At 42.6% G+C, this 12689-nt stretch overlaps 1 protein-coding gene across 1 annotated transcript in view; it reads left to right on the top strand.

The window, feature by feature from the left end:
• LOC139711121 (muscle-specific protein 300 kDa-like) overlaps positions 1 to 12689 on the top strand; it is a 311965-nt gene that overhangs the window by 198463 nt on the left and 100813 nt on the right. The window contains exons 98-102 of the mRNA XM_071623037.1: positions 227 to 6355; positions 7064 to 7234; positions 7744 to 7914; positions 8386 to 8685; positions 9060 to 9413. Of these exons, the coding sequence (XP_071479138.1) occupies positions 227 to 6355; positions 7064 to 7234; positions 7744 to 7914; positions 8386 to 8685; positions 9060 to 9413 (7125 nt within the window). The remainder of the gene's footprint in view (positions 1 to 226; positions 6356 to 7063; positions 7235 to 7743; positions 7915 to 8385; positions 8686 to 9059; positions 9414 to 12689) is intronic.

Raw genomic sequence — 12689 nt, 5'->3', positions numbered from 1 at the left:
TCATGACATTGGCCAGGGAAAAGTATACATCTAACAATTCTTGTGGTAGGTCCTATGCAGCACAAAATTCCTTTGATGGACTGCGCAAGGATAAAATTATGCTTAACACTAGAGCAGTGGATGTAAATTCTAGCAAAGTTTTGTGGTACTAGAAACAACTGTATATGTCTCATGCATATTGTGTTTTAATCACTTAGTCAAGTATTCTGTATTGTCTTTTCTGCAGGAACTTGCAAGTGAAATCCAGGGCTATGAAGACGAGATTGACGAAATAAACAAGAAGAGCCAAGAGCTTCAGGAAGCTGCAGCCAAGAGGTCAGACCTCAGACATTCATCAGTGGCTACCTTGACCCCACCAGGACCACCAATGGTTGCTACACCGGAGTTTGGTGTAGGAGCACGCTTAATGAGGAGGGGTTCTCCTATAAGGACTCCCTGGAGGTCGTTCTCACCCGAGACTGTTGGGACGTCACCGGATGCAAAGAGGCATCAAGATGACTCCACAGATCAGCCACCAGCAAAGAGAGCACTACCAGATCTTGGTCAGGATGAGGTGGATAGCAATCTGAACTTTGCCATGGATGCTCTGGCCTCAGAAGCAGATCCCATCCACCTGGAGCCAATGGAGGTGGTGCAGTCACCAAAGAGGTCTCTCCAAGAGAGTGGGACTGAACAGCCCAGGAAGATTCCTGCAACCACACCCACCAGACCCTCTCAGGAAATTGCAGATACCGAATCACTGGACACATCAGTTCCCCCAGAGACACTGCCATTTAACAAGGAGGGTATGACAGATACTACCTCCACAGTACCACATCAAATCATTACTGACAAGGGGCCCGCCTATGTGCTACGTCCTGTCGGTTCAAGCTCCATAGTTGGAGAACCTGGACAGGATGGAAGTGCACCTGGTGGTGGGGATGACCAGCCGCGTTATGTCATCTCTCAGACAGCTCCATATCAGACACCAACAATCATCGACAGAGTACCTCTCTCTGAAGCATGTAAGCCGATATCTGTCACAGATCCGAAAACTGGCAAGGTTATGGAGGCAGTACCAACAGATCGTCCTGATGATATCAAGAGTAGCATGACAGCTTACGTGGTCAATCCACTCACCAAAGAAATGGAAATATTGGATCCAGAGCACAAGGTGGCAGTTCTGGCAAAGCCTCAGGCAGATCAGCCAATTCTTGTAGACGAGTGTGTGACTGCTTCAAAAATAAAGCCTGTCGAGGTAGCCCCAGCTCTTTTGAGTGGATTACTGACCCCTGAGAGTGATGGTGCAGACAGTGCCAGGACTCGAGAGATCAAACATGCATCAGATCTTCAGCCTGCTGGTATACAGGATGAGCCAGAAAGTGAGGAAAAAGATGAATGTACAGAACCTGTTAATGATGGTGCATACACACAACTTCCAGGGACTCTGAGGACACCATTAAGTTCTGACTTGACATCTCCTCAACCCGCTCAAGCTATTTCTCACAAAACACCTCCAATGTCGTATGCAGATATGGCTAGACAAAAACCTTCATCACAGACAGTATACAAAGAGCCACTGACAAGTGAGGTACAACCTGCTCATGCCATTTCACACAAAATGCCTCCAGAGTCTGATGCAGATATGGCTAGACAACAGCCTCCAGCACAGACAGCACATAAAGAGCCACTGACAAGTGAAGCACAAATTGTTACCAGCCAAGGACCAGCGTATAAGCTGCGGCCTGTCGGATTCGGGTCCCGTACATTTTCTTCAGGCCGCGATGGCACTAGTCCTGGTGGTGCTGGAGATGACTCAGAAGAAACAAGAAAAATCCAGCCCATACAGTATGATGGTGTACCTGACATCATAGGAACTACACCTGTTTCACCTTCTGAAGCTCCACTCTTTGTCACAGATCCAGCATCAGGGGAACTCATGGAAGCCATTCCTGTTTTCAACCCTGAGGATTTGAAACAAGGCATAACTGCCTTCTTAACACACTCTGACTCAAAGCAAGTAAAGATAGTTGATCCTCGCCTAGAACAATCATACATGACTGCTGTCTCTAAAGATTTGCCATCGGTCATGACTGAGGAAGAATCTACTACGCAACCAAGTGATAAGTCTCTAGATAGACCTGTCTCCCAGCTGGTGACTGACAAAGGGCCAGCGTACATTCTCCAACCTGTATCAGATGAAGGTCAGGCCCCAGGATATCTTCCGCCGGCAGACATCCCAAAAGATCTGGATGTGATGGAGTATAAGATATCTGATGAAGCCAGACCTGCAAAAGCAGCAGCAATTACAGGTTCAAGAAGGGCTGCAGACATCAGGCCAATTGAGATCCTTGACCAGCTGTCTGGTCAGAAGTTTGTTGCTGAACCTGCCCAAAATGTCAATGATTTGGCAGAGAAACCCAGTCTCTATCTCCCGGAGACTGCAGATCTGTCCAAGCCAGTTGTCATCTATCATCCGTCAGCGGAATCTGAGATTGTTGCTTTTCCAACCACTCCTGTGCCCTCTGATGATCCTATGCAGCACCCCCTGAGCCATGGAGTATCTTCAAGCCTTGTAACTCCATCAGAAGGAACTGGACCATCCTTCAGTGCTCCCCCACGAGCTATTACCCTCAAATCCCTGTCTGTGCCTGTGGCATATGCAACTTCTGATGGGAGTGATATAGTCAAATCCAAGGAAACAGTGCCTGGAGAACCTGTTGCCTACCAGGTAGTTACAGACCATGGTCCAGCATACACTCTCAAGCCTAGGCAGGGTGGACCAAGTGCAGGAGAGAGTGATCCAGAGGTTGACTATGTCCTGGCAAATCAAGAAAAATTAACTGAACCTTTCCCAAATGTGACCGGAGAAAGGGAGTTACAAACACTACATGATCTTATAACCATCCGGGATCCAGACTCGGGACAGATCATGGATGCCGTGCCCATGGAAGATGTTGATGATATGAACAGTGGCGTAACTGCATTCTTGGATGATAGTAAAGAGGACCCAGTTATGACAATATACAATCCAGTTACACAGCTACGTGGAACTGCAATTCCATCTGGTACTTTCGAGAACACTTCCCAAAATGATAGAAAGTTGGGTGATGATGACCAGGGCAAAGCGGAACCAGCAAGGAAACCAGTGGATTCTGTAGGCAGGCATCAACAAAATGCCCCCAGCAAAACATGTAGATCTGGTTTGGATTCTGCAGATGGATCAGTAAGCACTTCCCAAAATGATGGAAAGGTGGGTGATGATGACCAGAGCAATGTGTTTGTAGAATCACCATGGAAACCAGTGGATTCTGCAGGCAGGCATGAACAAAGTGATCCATGCCACACACCTAGATATGATTCAGATTCTGCAGTTGAATCAGACACTCAAGAGTCACAAAATAATGATGCCACAGACAACATCACTGGAACACCTGCCTTATTCCAGTTTGTCACAGAGCCATCGCAGACACACTCTGTGCCTGGACATGTACAGGACCAGCCACCACTTGATGAAAAGGATTCAACAGATGAGTTTGGAATAGCAGCTGGAGCCAAATCAGTGGCTGACCATCCAGTCTCATTTCACAAACCTGATAAGGATGACTCTGAATCACAGCAGTCTACCTGTTTACCTCAGATTCTCACCTCATCTGGTGCTGCATTTTCACTCACGCCACTCTCTGAGTGTCAAGACGATGAGCAAATCTCAGATTTTGATGAGAGTAGTAGAGACAAACATCCAACAGTTTTAACAGCGGACTCTGAACCCCTCCAAAGCTTGCCAGAAGTTATGGGAACACAGCTGTCTCCAAGAAATGAAAACATACAAATTATAGACCCTCACTCTAAACAGGCATTCAAAGCTGACCCAATCCACAACCTTGGAGTTCTACACAGAAAACCTGTTGCATTTGTAGACAAAGACAGAGACACACCAGCTGTGATCCATTATCCAGATTCTAAAGATTCCCCTTTCAATCAGGGGCTGCCACAACCACCAAGTTCAGAAGACGATGAGCATCTGCGTGGTCAATTCCAAATACCAGTGGTGCAACCAGAGCACAGAAGACCTGATGATGAATGCGTTGTAGCAGACCCTAGCATTTTATCTCCTGAAGAAAGAGTTAAAAGAAGTGATGCTTTGTCTGATCGACCAAGGAAGAGCTTTGATGAGGCCCTGCCACAAACAGAGAGGAAAATAACATCCCTTGATAAACAAAGTGACTCTGGTAGTGAGAGTGATGAAGATAGTGAACAAGTATATCCTTCCTCACCATTGTCCCATCGCACACCTGATGGTACCACCAGCAGTGCTCTTGTTAGGCAACAGCTGGTCACAAGCCAAGGTCCTGCTTTTATCCTAGTTCCAGAAGATGACTTCAAGTCTAGTCCTGATGGCATCCAAGGTACACATGGTGGTGCAGGAGGTGGTGGCTGTTCAGATCCAGAAGAATTTATCTTGCTTTCTCCATCTTCTCCTACTGACATGCCAACAGTAACTGGCTCACAACCATATTTGGCCAACCAGCCCATTGTGGTCAAGAAGCCAGAAACTGGTGAAGTCTTCTGTGCTATTCCTGCAGAGAGTCTCCATGATCTCGATGAGAATATTTCCTTGTACCCAATAGAGTCGCAAGGTGTGCCTGCAGTGAAGGTTATTGATCCAACATCAGGTCTGGGGTGCATTGGCATTTCAGCTTCAGAGCCTCAGATTGAAGAAGTCTTAACTCGAACTGAGGTTAAACCTGATAAGACACCAACACATCTCAATTTACCACCAAGTATGTCTGAGGAAGAGATTATAGAATCTAGAATGGCCCCTGCAAAGCTACATGATGGTGATCATTCATCTCCAGCCAAGCAGGGACAACCATATGCCCCCTATCCGCAAAATCAGCCCATTTCAGGTGCAGTAGAGGATAATAGACAAGGCATTTTTGATGAAGAAAAGCTGCAGAAGCCAGTCCTGCTTCCTGATGACCTTGAAGCAAAAGAGCACCCTTCCAGTGATATGCCATTTTTGCAGGAATGGATAGGCAGTGATGACATTGAACCAAATAAATCCCAACTAGCGGATCTGCCATTTGCTCCAGATGCTGCAAGGCCATCTGACAAGATGCCACTAGAGGAGACTGATTCAGGTAGACTTCCAAGACAAGCAAAAGCACATACAGAGCAGATACTAACAGACAGAGGTGCTGCCTATGTTTTAACCCCATTATCAGACCTTCCTGGCTATGGTGGGGCAGCTATCAGTGGAACTGGTGTAGCAGGAGCTATTCCTGGAGCTGGTTCTACCAGTCAGTCTCCGCCATCACCGGATTACGTCATCACAGAGGACACTGAATTGAAGAGACTTCCTGTCATCACAGGTACTCAGCCAACAACTGACACTGCACCCATCATCATCAGAGACCCAAGAACTGGTGAGGACATGGCTGCTGTTCCAGCAACATCACCAGATGACCTGCAAGGTCTTGTTGCATTCACTGATGACCCAGTGGAGGATCCCTTCTTGATACAGGATATGCAGACAGGGGATTCAATGATGGCCATCCCAGTGAGCCATCTTCCAGATGACCCCTCTCAGTCACTACCAACAAGGGATTCTGGAATTTATTCACGCCCAACCAGTATGGCATTGAGTGATTCACAGCTTCCCATTGAGTCTGATGATAGCTCTGTGGATTCTCTTCAAAATGCTCACTTAGCTGACACATTACCATCCCAATGGCATCCTCTTCCGAAATTTTCCAAGCCAGAATTGCCGCAGTCAAGAGAAGTCGATCCAGAGCAATTGGTCCCAGCATCAAGGATCCAAGAAATTCAAGAAGAGCAATATCACAGTGATTCAACAGATTTCTACACTCCTGAAGGATCCCCAGTGCCCTGGGAGAAAGGGGCAGAAGGAGGAGATCTTCTCAGCATGCCCGATGAAAACTCACCTCTCATGTCTGCTGCCGACCTCCTGGAGCAGACCCTTCAAATACAGCCCAGGGTTGTCCTCAAGAAGGATTTCTCACCAGTCACCGAATCATTACAACCTATAGACACTGATGAAGAACAGCAGCAGCCATCGGATAGGCCTTCACCTTCCAGAGTGTCAGAATCACCCAAACGTGACCCATATGCCCTTCAGGAATCGATGCCACAGGATAAACTGCCGCAAGATAGAGAACCACTGGAACGTACTTCCCCAACAAGGGAAACAAGGAGTCCCTTGTCAAGAGACTTGTCCTTGCCTCTTGTGACTGCTAGTGAGGAGACACCACCTTCCTTGATGCCAGAGGAGTTAAAATCCCCTGGTGGAGAACCAAAGGAAAAGAAGAAGATAGATAAGCTCAATCGTTCCTGGGATGCATTGCAGCATAAGGTGAGCTATTTCTTATTTTGTGTATATTGTTAAGGCCAATTCTTTTTTAGTTTGATTTAATTGCTGCACTGATGTCTTTTTTATTATTTTATGTTTCAGTAGTAAAGTCTGTGTACAAGAGTGAGGTGTTAGTATCATCAGGAATACGAGAGCTTCATACAGACTCTCTTAGTTCTCGCTTTTATTAATCGCAATGTAGAGATTTTAAAAACTCTTTGCTTAGCTTAACTTGTTTCTACTGTGTTTGATAAGATGTGTGGTAAATACCAAATAAGAGTTGAGGTCAAGGTTTTCTCTCTACCCAATTTTATCTGAACTCTTTACTGAATTGATGAATTTATGAAAACTGGAAATTGAAAATAACCAAAAAGACATCAAATAAAGGGTACTATTCATTAATTGAAAATTAGCTTCTGACAGTTTATCTGTTTGAACTCCTTAGAATGATACCAATGAACAAAACTCATGGTACTCTTTGGTTTGTGCTATATGTAGAGCTTTAATTGAGACAAAGATGAGTGATTTACTTAAGGATTTAAAAATATGAGAAGATTACAGTGCCTTCAGTGTATTTACACCAATTCTTTATAGACCGAGATCAAATTCTATGGATCATTTATGTGTGCATATTGATATATGAAATAGGTGATATATGATATTATATAATATGTACACCTACATGTAATATATCTGTCTATCTGCATCCAGATGGAGGAGAAACAGCGGCTCCTGCAGGAGGCCCTCGCCAGGCAGGAAGACTACGAGAATGCCCTGTCTCAGGTCAACATCCGACTGGCCAACACCGAGGCACAGCTCGAGGAGATTGTGAGCACTCCACAGGAAGCTCGCAACTTGGATGAACACATCAGAGAGCTCAAGGTACAACAATGATTGCTATGTTCATTCATAAAGCTAGGCCTTTATGCAAAGGGGTAAAAACTCTTATGAGGACAGAGTTCACCCATATGCATCATAATTCACCCTCAAAAGTGACATCTCCATACAAGCAATTATCTTTTATTTTGACTCCAACAATGTTATGGTTTGTTAAATTTATGCCTGTAGCATAGGTATGAATTATAAAAGATTAAAAAAAACCTCTCTTACAGATGTAAGTGTGAGAGGAGAAGCTTGAGCCAACATTATGCACATCAGAGGATGAACAAGCATCATGCGATCTCCAATCTCCCACATGATTTAGTGCTTGACAGATAAAAAGAGGATATAAAATATACTTTTTACAACTGATCACACATACTCGTAGTAATTCTAGAGTGATAAATCATCGCATATTCCTTTAGTAGTTCCACAGCATTTTCACTTTCAGAGCAGTGCCCCAGTTATAAGTGCCAACTTTTAAACAAAAATGTTTTATTTCTTCCTTGTAGAACCTGATGAGTGAGAGCAGTGACCTTGATGAGAATGTGAGCATGGTTCAGGAGAAAGCCGTCAGTCTTCGCATCCCAGAGGACAAGGCCTTACAGGATACCTTCACGGACCTCAGAGACAGGGTGGACAAGATCAAGAATGATGCTGATGAGGCCCTTAGAAACCTGCAGGTACTTTCAGCCATCAAGTTGAACAACTTATTAGATGCATTAATTCCACCTGTGAAATTTTGCTCCATCCTACTTAAACAAGATTACCTGTAGATTCAAGGTGTTTCGGATGTTTATGTTTACCTATAAGATAAAAATGTTTACCAACCAATCTTGAAGTCTCATTTGGGAAGCTTCTGTAGTATCAAACTGATTATATCAATTGTTTGATAATGATCTCCTTTATATCAATGACACTACATATGCATAACTTTTCATGAACATTTTCTATTTTATGAACAGTGAAGTGAAATGAAATGAAATGAAATGAAATCTCTGAAGCTTATTTGCTCCAGTAAAAGTGCCTGGTTCATTTGAGAAGAAACAAAAAGAAAAATAGCTTACATGTGGAGTAGATCTAAAATGTCCTTCTGCAGTGTATTTCCCATGAAGCTAGTAGATAAATCTGTGGTCATTCCATTATTGTTGCAGAGGGAGAAAGAAGACGAGATGCTGGTCAGAGCTCGGCTGGAAGTCAACCAGCAGGAACTGAAACATCTTGACCAGTGGCTGGAGAGTTTCACTGCGCAGCTTGAGCCAGATGAGGAGGAGGAGGCAGAGAAGGAGAAGAAGAAGAAGGCCAGAAAGGACAGAGGAACTGGAGCAAAGAAGACAGGGGAGGAGGAAGAGGAGGAGGAGAAAGAGAAAGATTCAGAGGATGAGGATGAGGATGATGAAGATGACAAGGAGATGATGGCTGCAGACATTCAAGAGCAGCTGATAAAGAATCATGTAAGTCTATTCTCATTTGCAAATTATGTGAATGTGGATGGTCATAAAAGATTATGACTCAGAGGTTGTATTGCCACTTCAGGAAAAAGAACCTTTTCCAAACCTTTTGTGTCTTTGAAAATTTATGGTCTTGCAATGTGTGAATTTTCAATGGTGGTAACATCTTGAGCTTAATTTTTGAAGTCATAAATCTTAAGGAATACATTTTAATCATGATTGCTTGAGCAAAGAAAATGAAAAAAATCAAAGTCTAAGTGCATGTAAGATCACTTTGTTTTTAGTGCATCAATGATCTATACTTCTGTTACTGTCCTTTTCCTGAAACAAATGGCTCAAGAATCAGTCCTCACTGTATCCATATTTTTGTCTCACAGAACCATCAGCTGGATCTCAACCGCAAGCTGCAGAAACTGAATGATATCGAGGAGAGCATGGAACAGACCCTGGACTCTGCCACCTGTTGCCCCCCACCGCTGGCCGAGCACCTCGGCACCATGGCTCAACACCTGCAGAACCGCATGGAAGCGTGCAAGCGAAGCCTGGCAGACCAGAAGGAGCACCTGCGGATGCAGATGAACACCGAGCGTCTGGCCAAGGAGTACCAGAGCGACGTGCAGCGGCTGCAGGAGTGGCTGGAGCAGAATAGGGGGACATCGGCTGCCATGGCCCGCCTCCCTCCCATCGAGGTCGGGGCAGAGATGCTGCAACAACAAGCAGAGTTACAGCAGGTAAGTCAGTGCTTGGAATGACGCTGCAGATGATTGATATTTCAGTAATGGTACCAATGATGATGATGATGATGATGATGATGATGATGACAGATGATGAGGATGAGGATGGTGGTGGTGGTGGTGGTGATGGTAGAGGTGGTGGCAGTGCTGATGATCATCATCATGATAACTATGATGATGATGATGATTATGATGATGATGATGACGATGACGATGATGATGATGACGACGATGCTGATAATGGTGATGGTGGTGATGGCGGTGGTGGTGATAGTAGTGGTGATGGTAGTGCTGATGATGATGATGATGATGATGGTAATGATTATGATGAGCATGCTGATGATGAGGAGGAGGATGTTGATGATAATGATATCAGATGAGGATGATGGCATTGATTTAAGAGATTAATGAAATGATGAAAATCATGATGATGATGTGAATTAGTTTCATAATAGTAAATGTGCATGTAAATAAGTCAAATGGAAGTATCATTTAGAAATGGTATCATTGAGAAATGATAGTCATAAGATGAAAGGGTGGCCTTACAGGTGGTAGTTGGTGAGGGTCTACTACATGCCCCACTTTATCAGTTGTGAGACATGTGACTCCCACTCACACACAAACCCATCTAAAAATGTGAAGCTTGGCCGTCTGCATACCATTATGGTGAATCTATTCTCTAGTGAGCATAGACCCCAATATCAAACTAAAAATTTGAACAACATTTTTGAATGACATTTGTCTAACATTCAATAAATTCATCGTAAGATGAAGAGACAACTCGCAAGATGAAAGAAAGACAATGTATCTTACTTGCCTAAACTTGAATGCTGTTGTCTGTTTAAAGTATGACTGTTTTTTTTTTTAATTACTATAGATAGATTCAGACTGCTTTGGAAATATTACAAATTATCCTTGGAACGTATTGATCAAATTCAGTTCCTTTGAACCTCTGTAAGGCAATAATGATTATTTTGTTTTCACTGCTAAAGAACTGTTTGTGATCATTTTATTTTGAATACTCTGGATCAATATCCAGTCATTCATGATTAGTGTGAATATAATATTCTAATATCATTGGACAGATATGTAGTAATTTCTCCTCATGTTTTTCACAAGGAATGATCAATTTGTGATTCTTGAACTCTTACTGACCAAATCTGGTCATTTCAACCTCTAATGGTAGTCATTCTAGTTTCTGCAATAGATTGATGCCTGTTTGAGACTCCCCCTTCGTTTATTTTGCAAATTAAAACCATAACCATATTAGTTAGAATGCTGTCACATACATTGCTTTTCTTTCACTTGGTTAGGCTAACACAAAAATTTGCTTGCTACAGAAGAAAACTTTGAATAAAGCACTCTCGGCTTCTATTTTTTCCAATCAGTGATGTCAATTGATGTAGCTCTTCCAATGTCCTTTCTTTTTATATCTAAAAGAATTGGAAATTTTGATACAAACACAAGATTTACTGTGAGAGGTCGAGTACATTTATTGTTGAGTTTATGATGAACATAAATAATAACCTACCCAGATCATCTGCTGAAAAGTTCCCTTTCAATTTGAAGTACTTCTCACATTTGAAAGTTGATACTTTGTTGACAAAATACAATCTATTTTTAGAATGTTTTGCCCCACTTTGCCTTCTGTTGCTGAGATGGAGATTTCCTTTGTTGCAAAGAAAATATGCCATCAAAATAGCCCTAGATATGCTATGCAGTTATCCTTCTTATTCTATAGAATGACATGTTCCACATCAGGAAATTTGCTGAAAAGACAGACCCAAATTAGAATGAAAAATGTGTTAATTCACTATTAAGAGAGTGTTGAGTATGCAGAATATAGAGTGTCCATGTGAAGCAAAATTTCTGGAGGCAAATCTTTGAATTTTGTCACATAGACAGCATGATATCTGATTTAACATCACCTGAATTGCGCTCAGAATCATAAAATGCTTCACTAGTCATGATGCAGCGCAGACTGGTGTGAGGCACACACATCCATCTAATTCATCAGTATGAGCCGATCTAAAAGCTGTGCAGAATTTGTGGTATGATCCGATTTACTTCTACAGTGATGGAAATGAACAATATTGAGTCAACATGAACTGTTTCTGCTCGTTTAATGGCATTTCCTCAATTTAGCTTGTGCTGAATACATAATGCAGAGTGACTGTACTGCGTCTCACAAATATGTATTTCCTTGAAATGTCTGCCTGCTTTATTACGAGCAACCCTCAATCCAAATTACTCACTAACATTGTTCACAATACATGCTAAGTACATGATGGGTGAGGAGTATAACTTGTTGAGGCATATATCTCAAGAATATGGATACCTTGTTAAATGTTGATAGATGGAAAGAAATTCTTGCTGTAAATTGTAAATTTGTGTTTAACTATCCATTAATTCATCATGTCTTCTGTATTGGGCAAAATGATATGAATTTCTAGGAAATAACTTGTGTTGTTTATTCTGAGCAGCAAACATTTCAATCAGACAAGTAGTGTAAGGCACTTCTTAATTGAGATGCGGAGGGTTAATTTTTGTGGGATCGAAGCATTGTACAGTGCATAGTGAACCACGGTGACTTTTTCTTCACCAGAGATGCTCAGTCCATGCAGTTTCGCTGTGAAACCAGAGCTCTCGTGCTGCACCTACATATGTGCATACATGTCTCGAGACATGTCGAATCAAATAAGTTCTCGTTGAGTGCTCCGTACTTCAGAATGCAATTTGCAGTGTCTACAAGAAAGGGCTTATTACGTTCCCCATCTGACCGACTTCATTATGCACTCCGATTCTTGCTCCCTCCAATTGAGCATGTAACGGTGCGAAGGTGCCTACCTCGTGATCCAGGCCAATCTTTCGCTATTTCCTCTCCCCTCTCTCCTCAATTCTTTATTGGAGACTTAGATTCAGATTCAGATTTTTTTGTTTTGTTTAATGGTCCATGACTTTGAAACCTATTTTCTGTTGGCTTTGCGAGATCGGCGCACAATGCAAATGAAAAACATTTTTTGGCGTGGAAACCACATGGAAATTGCAATAACATAAATGGCACAATGGGAAGGTAACATTTACTAATGAATGATATCAGTGCTGATGAGTATTCAGACAAATACATATAAATCATGTGATTATTCCCATTTTGTAGATTCCATCAGTCTTTCACAGCATGTTGGGTCTATCTACTTTTGTTTACTTTTTTCTTTTTAATTTTTCATTAGGTTTTGCTTTTCGTGTCGCATAAGCTCTTCCAGTCTTTCTGTC

The sequence above is a fragment of the Diadema antillarum genome, unplaced genomic scaffold (genome assembly GCF_040938485.1).
Source record: "Diadema antillarum isolate AM-2024a unplaced genomic scaffold, OU_Dant_1.0 seq00001612_RagTag, whole genome shotgun sequence".
Lineage (NCBI taxonomy): Eukaryota > Metazoa > Echinodermata > Echinoidea > Diadematoida > Diadematidae > Diadema > Diadema antillarum.
Note: the sequence above shows the minus strand (reverse complement) of the source record. Positions and strands in the feature narration are given on the sequence as shown.